The 22,767-nt window shown below is 27.3% G+C and overlaps 1 protein-coding gene across 1 annotated transcript; it reads right to left on the reverse strand.

Annotated features, from left to right (window-relative positions):
- Positions 1-636: 636 nt before the first annotated feature.
- LOC113871111 (transcription factor MYB4-like) lies at positions 637-2,779 on the reverse strand. Its single transcript, XM_027507901.1, has 3 exons — positions 2,610-2,779; positions 2,318-2,447; positions 637-1,186 (listed from the first exon to the last, which is right to left on the reverse strand). Exons 1-3 carry the CDS (start codon positions 2,740-2,742, stop codon positions 637-639), a joined length of 813 nt encoding a protein of 270 aa, XP_027363702.1. The 5' UTR covers positions 2,743-2,779.
- Between the last annotated feature and the right edge of the window lie 19,988 nt (positions 2,780-22,767).

Raw genomic sequence — 22,767 nt, forward strand, 5'->3', positions numbered from 1 at the left:
TAAACAGGAAAAGTGAAAAAAAAAATGATTAGTTCAGTACATAATTTATTGCTATTATAATTGAACGTCTAATCTGACCTAATAAATTGCTATTACAATTGAATAAATCTAACCCAATGAAACATTTTCTACAAGAAACAAAAATGTTCCGCGAACATGAAGTTTTCCACAGTATGCATGCATTAACAATATCAGTGTTTTCTCAGTCCCTCGGATTTACAGACAAAATTTTTGCCCCCTTTTCTTATGCATGACATACTAATGCTACATCATAATTCAATAATAATATTTATATTACTGTGCAGTATATTTTTATTCCTTTTTTCTTGTCACATCACTTTTTTTTTTCTCTCTCTTTTCATTTCCCCTCTTACAACCAAAAATGGAGTCTACACATATTATTTTTCCAGCATGATCATTATTACCCATTGCCAATGTGGGTAGCTTCTTTTGTCAATCAATGAATGTGGCTCTTGGTGCTTAAGACAACGTTTCCCCCACTTCACAAATTATTGTACCCCTTAATTCCTTGTAACGGTCAGGGTCAATTTACTGAGATAATAATTATCTGAAAAAAAAATGTTGCTATCTGCACAAATTTAATAATACCATCACTGTGCTCATAAAAAAATGTAATCAGAACTCTGGCACCTCTAATGACTCCCCTGATGTGATGAACAAGTCATACCAAAAATCCATGCCATCATCGAAGTTTGATTTGTTATAACCATAACTCTGTTGAAATGTTTCCTCCATTGAATTAAATGGATATTGAAGGGGTATTAATTCATTTGAGAATACTGTCCAAGAATTTGATGGCATGGTGGAACAAGCATCATCCATTGCTGCCTCTGACCAAAAGATTTCATCAATTTGAGGCATTGTCTCCATAGACTCTATGTCTTCACTCTTGATGGCGTTGTCCATAATTTTAATTCCTTCACTAGCTGATGAAAAATCACTGGAAGAAGTGCATGCTGATGATGTAGTGTCCATTTCACGGAAATTAAGACTAGCATATTCTGATTGAGTTAGTGTGCTGAAATTGGAATCAGATCGTATGATTTTTGGCTTGGAAACCCTTTTGCTATCTGAATTCAGCGACCTCTTCTTCAAGTGGGTGTGCCACACATTTTTTATTTCATTGTCAGTTCTTCCAGGCAACTTTGCTGCAATTGCTGACCACCTGAAATCAAGGATCAAGTAATTTAATGTACGAGATATTTGCACGAGATTCGCGTTTTGTTCCTTGGTTGAAGTGATTTAGAAAACAACAAAGTTGGATTGTATTGATTGTAGGATTACATGGACAGTAAATCTTATGCACTCATTGGTATGTAGATTTAGCATATATTATAGTTGCTTGTGCTCTGAAATGTCATAATATAATCTGAGAATCTTGCTACACCTCGTTTACTTGTTTTAATTTTTCTACAAGGTCTTGATAATCAATGGCTTAGAACATTGTTTATGGAATTAATAAATAGTATTTAAAAATAATACTAAAATGAATCGAAAATATAGCGTAATTAAGTTTCTTTTTATTTTAAATCCTTAACTAATTTCTTAGGTGTATTAGTTAGCATTTTCTCTTTTTATATATTAATATTATTTATATTCCCTTAACACCAATCAAATTGAATTATTTTAATTTTTTAAAGCAATCTACAACGATTAGTGTCGATGCTTAGTTACACCTATATTTTTTTAAAAATCTACAATTATATTGTTTTAAGGTAATTTTACATAACTCTCTTTACAGAATTTGGCGGAGGTAGATATATACAACCTTAACTCAATAAATAGAGGTTTGACATGTAACCCCTAAGTTAAACCGAAAAAACCTTAGTAATGTATTTAGTTTGTCCTCATCATGATTAAATAATTATTCACTATTAGACTATGATGAAAGTCCAATAATGGGTCGAGCAAGGGTAGATTTTTTTTGCACAACTAGTGGCTTTAGTATAATATATATTAATTATGATTAAACACAACTTTTTATTATTTAAAGCCAGTTAACGCTACTTGCCCCAACCACTTAATCCTGTTCATTTTTCAGAGTAAGAACAATGGAAGAGGCATGAAATTGACAACCCATATTTGGCTTTGAGAACAATTCACACACATTGCAATTTAAGTAATTTAATTAAAATGACGATCATCAAATAGCATCCTGTATGAACTAAACTGGATTGGTGTAGCATTCTATTAGTTCATGGAACTAAATTATTTTTATATGCTTTCTCCTGATTAACTTTCTTCTATAATTTATGAATGTCATTAATCTGAAGAAGAAATCAATGAATATACATACCTGTTCCCTAGCAACTCATGCATCTTAATGATAATTTCCTCTTCTTCACTTGAGAAATTTCCCCTCTTGATATCAGGTCTTAAATAGTTAATCCACCGCAGTCTACAGCTCTTTCCACACCTTAATAGTCCTGAGGAATAATACAATAGAAACCAGAACAAAATCAATACACACAATAATATCATAACACATGTAATATATGTGAATCATTAAGTTTATATGTGACTTTGAATGGAGATATATTAATTATGAGAAGTACATATTAAAGTTTTAAATTTTTGTAAATGGGTACCTGCATGCTTTGGGAGGGCACGCCAATTGCCATGCCCATGTTTTTGGATATATGATATGAGGATTTGATCTTCCTCTGGGGTCCAAGGACCCTTCTTCAAACCCATCTTTTCACAACAAGGAGCTCTAACCATCTTCGATTTGGTGTGGATGGAGAAATATTGTACGTACAATGTTTTGTTGCTCTCACTCTTATGTGACTCCAGCACTCTTGAAATGGGAGGATTGTTCAACTTAGTTTCCTGATATGGCTATTTATCCTTGGATACCGCACGCCACTAAGGTGAGCAAGAATAGTCCAAGACGAGAATAATACATTTCTATATTCAAACCTTTTAGGCTTTAGCAGCTTCCAGGAAATAGAGGCCCTCTCTCTCTTTCTCTCTCTCTTTTCTCTTTATAGAAAATGAAAATTTGTAATTTCGTTATTTAAGTGAGACTAGGGAGTTAAAGAGTTCATTAAACGTCATGTCTTGATGTAAAATGGGTTCAACGTTTCCATTCTCCGTTGGGGATAAGAAACAGTAGCTTATATATAGGTCCATATGATTTATTTATGTGACAATTTTCAGGTGCATTCCTATATTTGAACTAAAAGTCTAAAGCCTGAGTAAAGCCAGTTAGATTGCGAAAGAAAATATAATCTAATTAAGCATTTATTTAATATTCATTTTGTATAAATATTTATATTTTTCATAATTTTGACTACAAAATTTTTTAAAAGAGTATTAAAATAAAATACAACTTATAAAAACTAAATTTTATTTTTATAAATTCTTTTAAATGTTCTTTTATATTGAGAATAAACTTTATTGTGAAACTAACTAATGTATTTGGAGACAAACAATTAAGCTAAGTTCTTAATGGAATGCACAACTGCCTAGATATAATTGACTTTATTTCAATTTTCTAAAGGAACTTTAACTAAATTTATTATACATATGTATATATGATTTACAGTTATTTTAAGTTAATGATATAGATTTTTTATTTATTTTATTTTATAAAAATTATCTAAATTTGGATAAAAATTCTAAAGTTAAAATTATTGCAATAACAGAAAAGTATCAAAAAGTTTTCTCGTAATATAAATTTATATCAAGTTACAATTACACATAATTGCACGACATATTATTGATGATCATTATTTTATTTAGAGCGTGAATACAAATGAATAATTATTAATAAACTATATATATATATATATATTATGTTAAATTTGATATGTATGAATAATGTATCAAATAATTTTAAATTAATATTAAATTTTGTTAGTATAATTTATGTGATTAAAAATTTTAACTTATATTTATTTTTAAAAATAAATTATTTAATAAAAAGTTATTAAACAATGTAAAAATAAATATAATTTATATAAGTATACTATTACTTGAGTCAAGAATTTAACATGTAAATAATAATATAAATTATATAAGATTTTTTTAAAAAAAGTATTAATAATGATTAGAATAAAAATAATAATAAATTAATAATTATAATGATAATAATAGATGATAAAGTGATGAGATAATGACAAAAACATAGTAATTATAATTTTAAGTTAAGAGAGAGGGTTCAGACATTGATAAAATGAGCATTGTCTTGTAATGGATATATTTTGTTTTGGACCAATGTCGTTATCACGTGAAGGAGTGAAATTTATCCTTTAACTGACTAAATAATATTTTTTATTTTAGTTTAATTTTATTTTTATTATTAAACAACAACAATGATTTCTATTCTAACTATTTATTTTTTTATAAAAATTATTAAGTGATAAATTGTTTTTATTGATATAATTTTTATTTAAAAATTATTAATATAAATTTTAAAGACTTACATAAATAATAGAACATGTTGTATTAATATGAAATATAAGAAAACTTGTTAGTTTAATACTATCTTATTAATATAAATTCATAATATTTGTATTATTATTTTATTTTTATTAAAAAAGTAACATTGACTATAACTAATTTAATATTGTTAGTATTAGCTTCAATTTAGATAAAATATTAAGTATTAATATATACCAAACTTTTCTCATAATTAAAATCAACTTATATTTAAGTTACACTTCTTCAAAACTTGAATATATAAAAAATTTATTTATTTCTTATCTAATTTTTGTTGTCTTATAAATACTTATTTGCAAACTCATCCAAACTAAATTTCAGTAAATAATAATACCCTTAACGATATTATGGTCCAAATGGATTGCGCTGTTACACAGCATGGAATCAGCCTTTTAAGGGTGCAGTCAGACATTTTTATATAAATAATATTATTTTAAAAATTATTTCTTAAAATAAGGTTAATTAAAAAACATTTTTTTATTTGAAGCTTTTTTTGCTAGATCAGTAAATGTATTAGAATTCTATTGACAATACTATTATTTTATTATTTTTTAAAATAATATCATACATATTAAAACGAGACTTACTCTTATGATGACACGTGTTAAATATAAAATAAATATTTTCTCTTTTTTAAATAATAGTATTATGCTAACTTTATGCCGATATTGCTATTTACGTATAAGGTGTAATATTATATAAAATATTGACACGTGATATTAATTTAAAAATATTTAAAATATTTTAATTTATAAATTTAAAAAATATTTAAAATTATATTTAAAATAATTAATACTAAAATTAAAATAAATATTTTATAATTTTTAATAATATTTTAAAAATTTATAATTTTAATGAGTCAGATAATTATAAATTTAATTTTTATTTTTATGTATGTTATGTTAACTAAACTTATTTTAACTAATTGTTTTATTAAAAATTAATACTATAATTTATTATTCTTCATTTTATTTGAAAATTCATAATCTTATTTTTAAAATATTTAATTTTATAACTCAATCAATTATAAATTTAATTTGTATTTTTATAAAAAAAATATGTCAATTAAACTTATCATAACTTTTTTTTTTACTAATCATTAATACTACAATTAAAATTAAATTATTAAAATTTATAATTTTATAAATTTTTAAATTTAAATAATTTTAAATATTTTTAAATAAATGTCATGTGTTAACATCTCACATAATATCGTACCTGACACGTAAATAGCAGTATTGCTATAAAGTTGATAATAGTACTATCGTCTAAAAAAGGAAATACTCATTCGGCGCTTGACACATATTATCACAGGAATAAGTATATACGTAAAATATTATTTAAAAAAAAATATATAAACTGTAATATACTAAAAAAAATCTCAAAAAAAATTAATTTTTAATTAATTTTATTTTAGAAAATAATTTCTAAAATAATATTATTTATATAAAAAAGCGGTGCAGTCAAGTGTTGTTATTATTTTGTGATGTTTTTCGGAAGTCAATTTGTCAAATAATAAAGGTTTGGACGCACGCACATAGACAAAATCAATCAGCTTTAGTCATAGGTGGTTTCATGTTTTGCTTTATCCATGCACAATACAGAACAAGACAGGCTTGCACTCGCAGATATTTACCCAATTGTTAAATCACGTGCTTTGATCTCTTCTCCATAGTCACAAGTGGCCTATAAGCAGTCTCTTTCGTATCAAATCTTATCCAAAGTTGAAAGATTTACAAATTAAAAAATATAGCTTCAATGATCCATCCTATATTAATTCAATAGTAAGCTGTTTGTAACAATCGCATGTTAATTACTATTTTTTCTGTGTCGGCTATTTAGATCGGGATCAACTTGCAGAACTATTAACAAATATCGTGTCTAGATCTTAATAATGCATTATTTACTATTTTAGATTGGCATCAACTTGTAGAACTGTTAAATCGTGTTTTATTTAAAATATTTATAAATTTAAAATTGGTTTTCATATATACCTATACAAAATAATATATTGACGGGGAAATTTAAAGTAACAAGCTATATGATTATGTAGATTCATTTTTAAAAAAAAGAAAGAATATGTTTATGCAGAAACAAAAGGATTTCTCATTCTTTTTGACAAAATATGATCTAATTTTTGTGTTCACAAACTGTTTCAATCACGCAATATGATCCAAAGGCTTGAGAATATGATTTTAAACAAATTCAACAAAAATCATACGTCTACTAGTCCCAAAGAAATTCTGAGATTTAATATATGCAATTGGGTGTTATTTCTTTTACTACTATAGCCTCATCTTTCAATAAGTAGTGTTTCTATAACTATTGCCTCTTGAAACTAAATATTAACAATTGATTTTGAGCATTAGTCAAGACAGCTAGTACATTAGAAACCAATTAGAATTAATTTATTTTTAAAAGTTAATTCAAAAATTGTTAACTTTATGAAAGTACTTAGCCACTTATTTAGTTAATATAAGACATTTTAACATACTACTCTCCCATCTGGAATACACTTGATACATGAAATTTGTAAAAAAAAATATCAGTAAGTAACCTATCATTAAGATTATATAGGCTCTGATATTATGTTCATTAAAAACAGATCAAACTTAATTCAGAAGTAAATTTAAGAAAAAAATTCAACCCATATAAACAAATATTCAAATATTTTTAGTCAATTCAAGACATCATTCTATTGTATACAACTATAGTTCGATGACTCTGTTTTTTTATTTAAAATAAAAGTTAATCAGTGCCGTATGTACTGCTGTTATTTTGGTAATCTTATGCTGCCTTGTTTGACATGGATGCGATCTTGCTGTGAATGAGTTGCAGGAGGTATCACAATTGATTTTGAGGAGTATCCATAAAAATAGATTGTCTTGCTAACAAGTCTTAATGCATAGGCAACTAATGATCTATCTAGTGACCACCCTTTCCTAGTCACACATCAAAGAACTTTTAGTTATGAAGATGGAAATAGCATAATATGAATGGTAAGAATGGACGACAAAAAGCTACATGCCGAGTAATTTAGATTGATATAATGTTTAACCATTTTAAGACTTGGAAGCTGATTTTCCTCATTTTATAACTATAAAACTTTAAATGCAAAATAATAGATTGCTCCTCTAATTTTTACTTTTATTTTGTTTTTATTTTTATTTTTTATTTATTATTATTTTAATCTTTTAACTTTTAATGACAATTTAAATTATTTTTTTATCTTAAACTCTATTAACTTTTTTTTTTTTTTTACCTTTTTCTTTTATCATTCATCATCTTCTTCTTCGTCAACTTTCTCCCTTGTCTCTTCTACAACTATTACATGACTGATTAAGAATCATTAGAATAAATTTAAGTGTTTTTCTTCTCTTCTTAATTTAGTTTACAAAAAAGAAGAAAAAGAAATAACAAATAAAATAAAAAGTTAATTGGGTTATAAAAAGTCTTTCTTTTTCATGTTTTGAGACACTTGATCGGTATTTTGAAGTTATAACGAATGTTCGATCGACTGTGTTAAGTCAAGATGAGTAAATTTATTAAAGGAGATTAAGTATTTTCATCAATTATCATTTTTTATTCACAAAACTTGAACTTACAAAATATATATATTTCTTGTCACTGGCTTTATTAATAGATATTAATCATAAAGAAGAAAATTTATGAATGATTTGTATCGATAATCAAGCCGCCATTTATAAAAGCGGCTTTGTATAACCCTAGATATATATTTAATTTGAAAAAAAAAGATCTTTAGTAAATTTAAAAAAAATATATCCCTATTAAATGTTACTCACATGATCTTACCTCTCGTGAACTCTTATTATAAAACGATTGTTATGTTGCATGGTAGAAGCCCTTAAATTAATCGTCGAAATTGTTGATTCTAATAAACGCACATTTTACATTTCTGTATATAATATAGTTATATACGATATATGTATGAAGATAGACGCAAGTTTTGAACATGACACTATCGTTGGCATATCCATCCACAGAACAGGACAGGTTTCCACTCCACAAAACGTTTTCTTTGTCTTTTTTCAAACAAAATTTGTAATAAAAAGTGTAACATCCTCATTTTATAATTTATTATTTTTACAATTAATATTAGTTGTTTGTGCATGTTATTTGAAATTAAGAGTATTTAATTGATGTCAACTATAGGATATCTCGCTGTAACAAGAATGAGGCGGTGAAAATAGAATATTTTGGAGCCATCTCGCTGTAGCGAAGATGCTCTTCTTTGGCTGTAGCTAGAATGACAGACAGCAAAAGAAGAAAATTTTTGATTTTTTCGCTGTAGCGAGAAAGTCGCAAGTTTTTGAGAGATATTTAAAGAACTCTCGCCCTAAAATCTTCATTTTCAACTAAATCACATATCTCTCTCCATCGTCTTCATTCTCTTCTCTTTCTCTAAAGGAAACTCTCTGGGACTCCAAATCTCTTCCAGATCCGAACTCAACTACCGATTCCATCTAGATCTAAGTAAGTTTCTCAGAGCTCATATCTCTATTTTATTCTTTTTCTTCAGTTTCCTTCTCATGTTAAGATCTCTACCTCGAAATACTTAGGAAACCTTATCTTTCGGAAGATCCCTCTGTGGATACTGTGGAATCTCTCCATAGATCACTTAGAGAACTAGTTGGGAGGAACCGTTACCAGGTAAGGGGAGTATTTTCTAGTTGTAGTTATATATGTATATATAGATGTAGTGGTTCTTCAAAAAATATGAATATCTTACTTAGTAAAGATCTGTAAATTTTGATAGTATCATATGACTAAGGTGTATTTTGGAGTTTATTTTAAACTAATAATATCATATTTTTAGAGAAAATATGGGTTTAAGTAGTATTAAGAGATTTTAGAACTGAGTTCCTTAAAATATATATGAATTAAGTAATAAAAGATATACTATAATGAACTTTAGGTTAGGAGACTATATATTGAGATTGTCCGAGCTGGGCTGAGTCCAAAGGTGTTCGACCCTCGACATATTATACTGATTGTATGGTGTGATATTGCATGGTAGTTTCTGTGATAAGTTTGATATATTGTATTGATTGCGTGATATGACTTTGTATGACAACTTTACATATTGAACTGGTAGAATTATGGAAATGAATGAAGTGTTGAATGAAAGTGAAAGCATGTGATGTATGAATGAGAAATGAGAATATGATTTAGAAAGAATATGAGGCGTGATTATAATGCATGAGTCCACACAACTTGAAACAGAGTGATTATGATATAAATTATAGCATATTGAAAAGGTGTGTTATCATATATATTGTAATCCATGAATTTATATAAATTGTGACTCATGAATCATGACATGTTGATTGATAGTATGTGCTCTAATTGATAATTATATGATTGTATGTATTTAGATGTGATGAATGTAAATATGGACTGTACCCTATTAATAATGAATTATAATAGGATATTAGGTTATAACTCTAATTAATGGTAATTAATTTATATTAAAAGAGACTTAAAGGGGCGGGAAGTATTCACCTTTATTGATTATTTTCAGCTAATGAAAGAGAAGAAACAGAGATGGTTGATTCGTTCTAGGGTCAGACTCGACAGAGATTGTGGGAAAGAAACTGCTCAGATAAATTTGATTTAATGTATTAAAATCACTTATGTATTTTATTTATTGACAATAGAAATCTTCTAAGGAGAAATATTGTAAATTCGTAAAGTTTATTAATTCGTATTTTCATATTGTACTATTTATTTCAAATATACACGTTGTTATCAATTTTTCCCTAATCATGTTTTAATAATATAAGTTATAAATGTAAATTATTTATATATTAAAAAAAGGATGTTACAAAAGGTGTAAAAATAATTTGTGTAAATTATTTCCTAGTAATTGGTCTGCAATCTCAGTTAGTACACAAATTGTTTTTCATAATATTTATAAAAAACCACATTTAGCTTCCTTTTCAACACAAATATTATAAGCTAATAGAAAAATATGAATACACCTTTCAATACTTTTTTGTTAGTTTATCTTTTAAGTATTTATTTTATCAATTGGTTTAAAAAATAATTTAACTTCTTTTAAAAATAAATCATAAAAAAAATATTTAAAGTATGTTAAAAAATATATTGTTAATATTCATTTTATATTAATTATTAAAAAAAATCTACACCTTGTGGATAAAGAAGTTACAGGTGTAAACAAGCTAAATAATTTGTAAATTGTTAAAACTTATACATTAAATATTCATTTAAATTTATTATTTTAATTAAATAAATATATTCAAACTTAAAATTAAGCTCAACTATTTAAATGAGTCAAATCAAAATTTTATAAATTTGACATTCCTAACCTACGAATAGCTCATATATATGTCTATATAGTTAGATGTTTCTACTTTATTTATTATCTTGCTTAAAAATCATAATTTTGTTTGTTGTCATCTTTTATATATAACATTTATTTAATTTAAAATTATAAAAAAATATTAAAATAAATCATTACATTTTTTAAAAAAAATTACTGTTTTCATTATCAAAACCATTTTTGCAAATCTTAAATCATCTTCACGTATGTAAATTATATTTTTTAATATAAAAGTATATACTGAATACCAAATTAAAAATTAATTGTTTTAAAAAAATTATAGAAAATAAATTTATAAATAAATTAGTAAATTGTTTTAATCAAGTCAAGCTCAACTTTTAAATGTAATTATTTAAATAAATAAAAAAGGCTGAAACGTATAATGTGTTTTAACAAATTTGAATTTCAAATATTATTCCACTAGATACAAGTTTGAGCTGTAAAATTAACCGTTCGCAGACGTAAGGTAAAACTGCCTACAATAGAAGATAGATCCATAATAGATCTCACCCTTCCTTCATCCCATCATGGCATGAACTTTGCAGTGGTAAATTGTTCTTTTCTTTCTTACTCTCTTTCTTAATGTTGGTTTTACATAATACTTTTTGCCTGTTTACTCAAAACTTGTCTCAATGTAAATTAGCACTGAAAGAAAAGAAAAGTTAGTGTGCCAATTTATTTGCCTTTTAAAACTGGAAAAACTTCATACCAACATATTTTTGAAAGATGAATGGTATTTTAACATCATGATTTTATATGTTCGTTTCTTTATGCTATACTTGTCCTTGTTATCAAAATGCGAAAGAATAATGCTTTTAAAAAAGTCATTTTCTGCTGAAAAAAAAATGTCATTTGTGATTTTTTTTTCTTTTCTAAATTCAACGGGGTTAAAAAGTTTAAAGAAGAACAAAAAACCTAATTAAAAGTATAAATGGTAAAAACATATAAACTACAAAAAGAAATAATTCAATAGAAGGCTCATAAAAAGAAAGTACAAGTTAAAATACCATCCAAACCTAATTTAAGAAGTTTATAAGTATATTGATTAGCTTCCCTAACAAATTGAATCGACTTCAAAGTCTCTCTAATATACCGAATTAAAAGAAAAAAAAATAACTATATTCTTGAATAAATTAAGAACATCTCTAAAATTACTTTCAATATAATAATTTGAATGTCTTTATCTATAACAAACTTAACTCCTAAATATAAGCTTCATAATTTAGCACATGCAGAAGAACACGATTTAAGCACACTAATAAAATCAGCCATAAACATTTCTTAACAATTTTGAATCAGCCTTCCATATGAAGCCATTTTCTTAAATAGAGAAGATAATTCATCCACATTAAACTTGAATTGACCAAAAATAGAAATAAGCCATTTAATCATAGCAAGATCCTTGGCTAGTCTAGGAAGAGCACTGAAACAAATTCTAAAACATGAAAGAAAATACTTATTAGTATAAACCAAAATATTAGGCTAAACAAAATTATTTTTAAAGACAAAGAAGTTCTTATCCATCCATAAATGCTAGAAAATAACACTATATATTAAATTTTAACTCAAGAGATTATTCCATTTATATTTATGAGGATTAAAAGATAACCAATTAAAAATACCAGCACTACTAAAATAGCTCTATTGATCAAGAAAAATAATATATTCTCAAACTCGATTTGTGCAAAAATAATCCTTAAGAACATGCATAATAGTTTCAACAGCCTCTCCACATGATAAGCAAAGATAAACTACATTAGATATTTTTCTTTTACACCCCTCTTCATTAATTAACAACTTACCATAAGCCATTTTTCAAAAGAATAAATTAATTTTAGGAGATCAATCCTATTTCTAAACTAGGTTAAAAATATTATTGTATAAGGATAGACCTTTCATTTGATTAGTGAATAAGCTATAGTATATTTAAAGAAAAACTTGTCATTGAGACAAGTTCCAAGAGATAGAATCTTGGGTACTTGAGCAAGAAGGAGAGATGGGTTAATTTTAACTATATAAGATCATAGTTCTACTTAGACGCACATAATACTCTATAACTCACCTCAATCCCAACAACCATCAGAAGCAAACAAAGCCATCGGGGGATCCTTGTCCCTATCAAGGACATAAAGAAGGGAAAAACTATTCTAAAATTATTAATCTTTAGAATTCATTTATCAACTTGAAATTTAATAGTAATTCATACTCTAAAAACTAACTCAAACCTTGAAATAAAAGACACCAAACAGAGACTAAGTCTCTCCAAACCTAAGAACATAACTGGGAGTTGCTACTAACAAAGACTGATCCAATCTAAATTCATACTTTATTGTAAGAACATAAGCTCGCAAATCATTTTTAAAATAAATAAACCTCTAACCCAATTTCATCATATCAGTTCAATTAAGCTAATGAAGATCTTTAAAGTCTAAAACCCTTTCTTACATAGATTTACAAATTTTTTACCATCCAATGAGGTGACATTTTCTAGCCCCAAGGGATCTTCACATAAAATGCTTATAAATATTATTAGTTTCATTGCACACAGAAATAGCAATTAATTAAGTTTGTATTACATAATTAAAAATAATTAAAAGGCAAGATTGAGCAAGAATAACTCTATTAATAAAAAAATAGCGAATTCATTTTCAAGTAGACAATTTTTTTCTCATCTTATCAATAATAAAACTAATAGGAATCCTTAAATAAGAATCAAATTATTGAACAAATTTCATACCTAAAGAATCAAAAATAGATTTATTACATACATGCTAGTATTTTTAGAGAAAAAAAATTCTCAAAATTCATTATTTGACCAAAAGTTGAACAAAATTAATTCAAAACAACTTTAATAAGATTAGCTTGGTGTAATCTAAATTTTACAACTAAAACAATAATATATATATATATATATATATATATATATATATATAAACTAGGCCTTTCAATATTAAAGAGAGAGTCCAATCACCATTCATTACTTTATCTTTAATTAAATGAGTTAATATCTCAAATTACATAACAAAAAATAGAAAGAAAAGAGATTACTCTACCTTATGCCTCTAAAATGTTTAAAAGGATCATTATAACTATCGGACTAATAAAAGAAAAAAATACAATTATAAATAATATTATTAAGATTAAAATTAAAACTATAATTTTTTAAAGAGTATAATAATAAAATTTTATTAAAATTTATCATATATTTTTTTTCATATTTATCTTCGTAGTTATATAATTACTTCTACACTTTTATTTATTAAATGAAAGAAGTACTTCTTGAAGAATAATCTTCAATGCCTTGAATAAAATCAAGATATATTTCATTAAAGGCGAGATCATGTCTACTGTTTCACAAGTATCTAAGGAAACAACTATTTATCTGAAATATGTAGTATCTACAGATTTCTCACCCCTTAATTTTCAAGTATCAAATTAGTCTTAATTATGAGGCTTTTCATAAGTATCAATTGATTTATTGTACTCTTTCCACTCTTTTTTAAAATAAATAAAATAAATATTTTTTAAATTTTTATTATAAAAAATAAATGATAGATTTAAGGTACATTAATTATTAAATTTTTTTATATTTTTATTTTATTAGTATCATTAAATATACAAATTATTAATTATATAATTTAATGTTATGAGTAGTTTTAGAATAAAATTTATATTTATAAAAAATATAACTAATTTAATTATTTTTTAATTATAATAATTTAATTTTTTGTTATATATATATATATATATAGCAAAAGTCAAGAGTGCGTTATTGTTTGACATTTTAGGCGTGTGATTTACCCCTTTTATGTGCATGCATGTAAATAATTTTCTTCCAATTCTGCACTTGCTACTATGACTGCCAGTAATCACGGTCAACTTCGTTGGCGGCCCTTAAAATGTCAAGTTGCTTATTATGTTTTGAAATAATGGAGCCCAAATTACGAGGCTAAACCAGCAAAAACCTACACGTTAACAGCAAAATCATGGAACCAAACTGTACTACTTGATATATTAATCAGATACAGTTTGGGTGATAAAGAATTACAGAAGACAAATTTTTATTTTTAATAAATAATTTTTAATTTAGAAATTTATAAACTTTATAAATAAAATAGTAAATTACTATAAATTTAAATCTTTTTTTCTCTTTAAAATGAAACGTACTTTCATGCATAAAAATATTTAATAATAAGTGTAACATTATTCATTTAAAATTTAGAATAAATAATAAAATTACGTTGGTATAAAATATATTCACTTTTACGTTGTTAATTACTTTATGTAACATTTAAATTTTATTGATCAAATTATTAAATTATAATTATGTATTGCCTTAATTACGTGTCAACTTTTGTTAAAAGTCAACTTTTTATGCTTATGAATAAGCTATTAAACAATTTTAATTTGATTTAAAATTTTGGAGGCATAATTTATATGATAGAAGCTTTTAATATAATAGATATTTTTATAATTAAATTGTTTAATAAAAATTATTAAATGATATAAATATAAGTGTAGTTTAATTTATCTCTCAGTTATATTCCTATAGTAAAACATAAATAATCGAGATAAAATTATATCGCAAAATTATATCTTATCTTTTAAAAATACATTAATTTTTGTTAATATATTATAATTTTATTAATTTTAAATTATTTTATTGCATAAAATATGTTTTCATATAAAAGTGTTTTAGTTGAAAAGTGTAGAAGAAATAATAAAATAAGATTCATTACTAAATTTTTAATTAATTTAAAAGTTAAAGAGTTATTACCTTTTACTAACTTTGAGGTAGAGTTACTTTCACAGCTTATGAGTCTGTGTTATTTTTATCTATGAGATAACCTTCGAATTAATATATGACAATCTAAGTAGAGTCATGATAAGACTGTATTTTAGTATACTTTTATAGCTTACATATTTATTTGTAGCTTATTTTATCAGGTTTTTTTACACTAATTCCTATTATTATTATGTAGATTAATATGAGAAGGTTACAATTAAGTTTTGTGTATATTGAGTCCAAATTGGATGAAAAATTAGGTTTCACAATAATCAATACGCCCATATCCTAGCACATTTTTAAGGTTTTCAAACCCTATTAAAGAGATTTCTGAGGCAACGACTTGAGCACATTTTTACACCTCTTTTGGATATCTCTTATACCTCACATCTCTCTTTACATCTTTGGTCTTGGTGTTGCCCCGTCACTGATGACTATGGAAGCTTTAGGAGCGTATTTTAGGATCAAGAGCCCTCTTCATCTCTTCTCCATTGGAGACTCCTTGAGCTTGTATTTACTTTTTGAATAACTATGAATTTGTTTAGTATTGTTTTATTTTTCTTTAATATTATACCTAGCTAATATATAACTAGAGTTATAGTGAATTATTTATATGACTCTGAGATTTTTATGATTTATGATAATTTCGTATTTTCTTTCTTAATTGGTGATTATCTTATTGCGCTATACTTGTATGTTTGAATTGACAACTCTTAAATGTAACGCCCCGAATTTCGGTACTATTATTTATTGTATTTATATAAATTTAAATGCATATATATGTATGTACTAGTATAAATGAATGTTATGAATTTACCTTGGATGTGTAATGATGGTGTTTTGTGTGTAATGAGCATGAATATATGTGCATATATATATGTTGGGGATGTGTGTATGTATATACGTGTATGCATGATTGGATAGGGCTGAAATGAGCTAAGTGCCTAAGTGTAGGGCATGATACTGGACTGTTCTCGCTGCAGTGAGAGGGCCCTAGGAGGAAGGACTGGAACTGTCGCCTTCTCGCTGTAGCGAGAGACGTCTCGCTGTAGTGATAGAGCGACAGTTTTAAGTGCATTTCTGAGTGCAGTCTCGCCAAAGCGAGAGGGCCTCGCTGTAGCGAGATTCTGCAGAAACCAGAGTGCAGTTTTCTCTGGTTTTTTTGCTGCAGCGAGAGGGCGTGTCGCTGCAGCAAGGTAGAGTGTCGCGACCAGAAAAAGATTTAAAGGGGATTAGGGTTCGGGGAGAGTTATTTCTCCCTCTCCCTTCGAAATTCCTTTGATCCTCTTGTTTCCAAAGCCCTATTCCACCGATTAATTGCCTCCAAAGCCGTTCGGGAGCTTGATTGAAGGTTGAATCCGTGTGATGAACGCTTGGAGGTAAGTTTTAATGGTTAGGGTTTCAGTTTTTCATCCCCTTTCTCTATTTTCGTGTTTCCCTTGAGTTCTCATGGAATTTCTCCATGTGTTTAGGATGAAATACGTGAGGGGGAGCACTTCTTGGTGGATTTAGCGTGTGGGACGTCAATCCAAGGTAAGGGAAGACTCTACCCTATCTCAATGTATTATAGTTCTTGTGTGTTTTGATGATTAATGCAATGTGTCTGAGATAGAAGATAGAAATTATGTGTTTGATGGAAATTGATAGGCAATGTGATGTGTGATAGAATAATTGGACCGCGTGAGGGTGATTGTGTGTGATAGAATGCCATTGACTGGTGAATTAATGATATTGTGAATAAATGTGGGTCATGTGCCGTGTAATGTGAAATGAATGTGGGCCTAGTGTCGTATGTTTGAGTGCCATGTGAGCTATATGCCGTGTGTAAGCATGACTACTGCATGCTTAAATGAAATATGTGTGAATGAGTGTGTTAGCACTGGTCTAATGTGCTGTGAATTATTCAGCGATACACTAAGGATGTGAGAGATGAGGACAGTAGAAAATACCTTGGAGAAGAGGGAGTGGTGGTGACACTGACTGTGGAACGGGTGCACCACGGGCCACACTCTCTCTTCCTGACTAGACCTCTGACCGCTATATTTGTTGAGCAACCCGTGACTATCCACGTGGTATCCGTGAGGCGGGGGTAACCGGCGACACTTCATGATTTAAATCTGTGATCATAGTACTATAGTGAGTGTGGCTGGTATGCGTATGCATGGATTTGTGTTTTGTACTTATGGATGTGAATTGCTGCTTGTGATTATGTATGTTAAATGTATTGGGAAGGTTCTGGAGGTGAGACTCTATGTTGAATGTGTGTTTTGGGTAGTGTAGAGTACTCACCCTTACATTCATTTTTCAGGTAATCAAGACGATCAGCATCGGACTCAGTGAAGGGATGGATGGACTGCTATAGGACTTAGTTTTTATTTTAAAATTTGTTATAACTAAAATAGTCTTGTAGCAGTCATTTGATATTAATTTGTAACCCTTCTCTTATTTTGAAATATTTTATGAAAATTGGTTATTTGAATTTGTGAAATTTTTATTAAATTGAAATTAAATTTAAGGTGTTACATTGAACATACCCTCATTAATTATATTGTAGGGGATCATACCACATATAATATATCTATAGGGTTAAACGAGACAAAAGGATTATATGGACTAAACTTAATTTTTCTCTTTCAATTGTTATGAAATTAACAGCTTATAAACTCTTTATACTTTCTCTTCCTTTTACCTTACATGATCATTGAGGGTGATACTTTAGAGAAAAGACTGTTAATATTGCATGATCATTGGGTGTTAATAGATTTAGTATGAGTCATTGACAATTATAAAGAAATCAAAATTAGAATTAATTTAAAAGTGAATATAGAGAAGTGTAAAGGTAAAATCATACACGTTAGGTTCATCTCGATTAAGTTTATTATTAGAGATTGTGCTATTTTAATTTTTCTTTAATTAAGTTTTATATTTAAATTCTTATTTTATTTATTTTTGCATTTTTTAATTTCAAACAATTAAATTAAGAAATTCTTGATAATTGGAAATAATCTTTGTAGGATGATATTTTAAGAACTTATTTTAGAACTCTTTATTACTGTTCGACGAATATAAGTGTCTTTGCTCAACCTTACAATGGAGAAGTTACTTTTGCAATAAGTTTGGGGAGGTTGCAAAGGCCTCTGACGATTTTAATCGCGTCAACTGGTTCAACCAACTTGCTGCGTCACTCCAAATAAATATTTTTTTTAACTCATCATACCATCATCATGACTTGTATTTAATATCTTTTACAATTCAAATATGATAAAAGAATCTCCTATAATCACCAATGTGGATAAACATAAGATCATTACTTTATTCTAAAGAGTTCAAAATAAAGATTTGTAAAAGATTGTAAGCTATATGTAATATCGAAGAGAAATATTATTTGAGAAATAGCAGATAGTTTTCTTAATCTCTTTACAGCATTTCAAAATAGGGTCTGATAGTTAAAACATTCAAAATTTTCTTTACTTAGCAATAATTTGATTTGTATACTTGATTGCTCTATATAATGCATATTAGACTTTATCACACTACATAAATTATTACAAAAATTAATGCACATTAAAATATAAATGAATAAAATGACATCGAATAAAGTAGGTAAACCTTATTATTCATTAACAAAAATATATCGATGAAAGAATCCTCCACAGTCAGATTCCTCCTAAGTGAAACTTTTATACATAGTAAATAAAATAAAAGTTTTGTTAATTTCAACCCTTAGGACTACAAATAGAAAATTTTTATGAAAAAAAATACACAATTATTGTATTGATGTTATAAAAATACAATAACAAAACCCATAAAAAAATCAAACATTTTAAGTAAGAAGCTAAAATACTTCCTTTTTAATTCCATAAAACAACAAATTAATTTCATAAGTCATAATAAATAAATCATCATAATATATAGAATCATTTTATATACATGAATATCCAATTTTATTTGATTTCATTTTTAATTATTTTACAAATTTTACTTTATTTAGTTTTACACTTTATTTATTTATTTGAATACCATGTTTATTTACTTTGCTGCATGTTTTTTTACCCTTTTTTCTTAATTAAAAAAATTATAGAAAACATAAGAATAAAAAATTTGAAAAAAATAAAAAATCATTAAAAATGAAAAATCAGAAAATTCTTAAAATAAAAATGATAAAATCATTAAAATAAATAAAGCTTAATTAAAAATAATAGTAATAGTAATAATAACAGGTCTAGTACACCATTGAGCCTGCTTCGTTTCAACAGCATTGGTTTGTTCTTCAATACCAGTGGCGATATCATGTGAGAGTGAAGGAAAGAGTGCAGCACATAGAAAAGGGGATTCAATCAGAGACACTGAGAACTGAGGGAAAGTGATAGAATAGAAAGCATAAAAGTTTTAGAGAATTAAAAAGATACATTAATCTTCCAGACATGAACACTAAAATATCAAATTAATCTTCCAGTAACATTTTTCTTTTCTCTTCTTTTCTGACACTGCATTTTTATTTAATTATTTTGTCATCCTAATAATAATTTCCTGCTTAGACACTATCAGAACACACACTTAAATAATCAACATGACCATTAATCCTAATCTCCCAAGAAAAAGAAAAATAAACCAAAATAGTCCACAATACATGGAAACGGAATCAGTAGAATAAACACTTAATAACTTTTTCATAAAATATGACCTTAATTAATCTAATTATGAATTTAAAATTTTTTATACAGTAAATTAACTTTATAAAATTTTATAAAAAATAAAATTATTAAATATCTTTTAATATTAGAGCTTGGCCAATTTGATTCTTTGCAAGATAGGTGGAACTTAAAACCAAAGGAATGGTAGCTTATGTATGGAGTTACAATTCTCAAACTTTAGTTCATTGCTTTGAAGTTTCTTTCACAAACATTTTCTGCTTTTTATTTTGAAAAAAATTGGAGCATTTATTCTTTTATCTACTATTTGAAAAGAAATATGGTTAATTCTAAAAAAGCTGTTTGTTTCCCTTTTTAAAAAAAGTTTTCTGTTTTTAAAAATAAAATATAGTACTATATTTTATTTTTAAAAACAGAAAACTTTTTTTAAGAAGGAAAACAAACATACTCTTAATATTTGTATACATAAATTTTTATCTTTTTTCATGAAAAAGTAAAAATTATACTGAAGGTGATACTAAAATATGTGATATTTGTGGAGATAAATCAGATCTACTTAAAAGTGTCGAGATTATTGAAGTTGTTAATTTTTCTTTTAATGAACTAGATTTGGATGCAGTTATTTTCATTAATAATGGAGAAGGAAATAATGGGATTGACATTGTTAGAGTTTAATTTTCTTAATTTTGTTTTAGTATTATCATGTCATGTCATGTTGAACAATTTAAGTATTGTAATTTTGTATTGTAAGATGATTTATTATCTTTGTGAATAAATATATGTCTCTTTTATGTTATCTAATATATGATATGCTAAAATTTATGTGCTTTTATTTTATTTTTAAATAAAGTACTTGTATCCTATTTTTTTAGAAATTGACATATTCCATACCCGGTATCGACCCGTATCCATGCAAAATAGGTAAGTCTATATGTTGATACAATTTTTGCACAATGAATGCAAATGTGGCCAAGTGATTGAAAGATATTTGAGGGAGCACACTAGACTACGGAATAAGGAGGCATCACATATAAAGAGGTCAAGTTATGTTGAAGATGAGTGAGATATTGACATAGGCGGGGCCATTGGCTTGGCATCTGCCATCTTAGCACTATGTAGTATGGGATATAGTGGTGTTGAGTCAAGAACAAACCATTAGTAGTAGGCAAGATCTTGACACCTAAAAAGTGAGATGACGATCCAAAGTCTTTCAAGTAGGTCATTTGCATAAATGAGGAAATAGGTTGTAGTGGGAGCCATATTTGTAGATAAACAATGTATCAAACCTCGAGTTGACAAAGTCAAATTGGAGAAGAAAGGTATGCAGTGCATGGAGATAGGCTTGAGGTGCAAGTTTAAGCTTGTAGAGGGATTTTTGTAATTCACATGTATAGTTAGGGAAGTTGGGGTGAATGAACCTAGCAGTTTGGCCATGTAAATGTCTCCAGTAATGATATCATGCAAAAATGTGTTGTTGACATCCATTTGACATAAAAACCAGCCATAAGAAAGTGTAAGACATAGGACTAGCTTGATTGTTTGTGATTTGACCACAGGGCTTAAAGTGTCTTAATAGTCCAAGCTAGGTCATTGGTGGAAGCATTCGACAACAAGTAAGCTTTATGGCAAGCAATAAGCTATCTTCCATTGAAAAATTCATTTATTGTCTTTGTAGTGGGGTTGAGGAGGAAATAACTTCCAAGTTCCATTTTGCAAGAGTGCAGTGAATTCTTGAGACATAGCTACATTGCATGCAAGACTTTTCATGGCTTAGGTAACACAAATGGGCTCCATTAAGATGTTTGGTGACAACAAACAAACATTTTTTGGTCTTGAAAATACCATTTTCTTAGCATGTAACCATTAGGTGAGTTGGATGTTGAATAGGTTCTACACATGGTGGGAATGTTGCTACTAAAGACGGAATGGTAGATAACGTGGGCAAGTTGTCATGTGTAGTCTGGTTTCAATTGGGGGACTGAAAGGGGAATTGGACATTGACATAGGAATAATAGAAATGGGTGAGATGGAGTGTTTGATTGTTAGTGGATGAGAATGAAAAGATAAATTTGGGGGAATGGATGAGGTGAGTTTAGTAGGTAATGAAGTAGATGAAGAAGAGAAGGGAAAAATAAAAGTTTCTAATTTGGTGTAGTTTTTATTTTGAACAAAATAAAGAATGATATTTTCATATCGAGACTAGCAGATAGGGAGCCTTTGTATCAACTAGGTTAATGTTTGAAGAGTAAAGCTCCATATATTGGTGGAAGAGATACTTGATGAATGAGGCACCTTGCTATTTCGAGTAAGCAGCGATGTTTATGCTTAGAAAGACCATTATGTTCAGGCGTATAAGGTGATGTTAGGAGGTGAGAGATTCCATTAGATTGTATAAATGACTTCAGTTTGAGAAACGCACCACTGTTGCCAGAATAAAGGGTTTTTATTTTGCAATGAAGTTGATTCTTAACCAAGTTCTTAAATATTGGAAAGATGAGTGA

Source organism: Abrus precatorius, unplaced genomic scaffold (genome assembly GCF_003935025.1).
Source record: "Abrus precatorius isolate BTA unplaced genomic scaffold, Abrus_2018 Scaffold7, whole genome shotgun sequence".
Taxonomy (NCBI): domain Eukaryota; kingdom Viridiplantae; phylum Streptophyta; class Magnoliopsida; order Fabales; family Fabaceae; genus Abrus; species Abrus precatorius.

Coding starts and splice junctions, on each gene's coding strand:
- LOC113871111 (XM_027507901.1), bottom strand. CDS start 2,742: ATGGTTAGAGCTCCTTGTTGTGAAAAGATGGGTTTGAAGAAGGGTCCT. Junction 2,448..2,609: donor TGCCCTCCCAAAGCATGCAG/GTACCCATTTAC, acceptor ATTATTCCTCAG/GACTATTAAGGTGTGGAAAG. Junction 1,187..2,317: donor CATGAGTTGCTAGGGAACAG/GTATGTATATTC, acceptor CCTTGATTTCAG/GTGGTCAGCAATTGCAGCAA.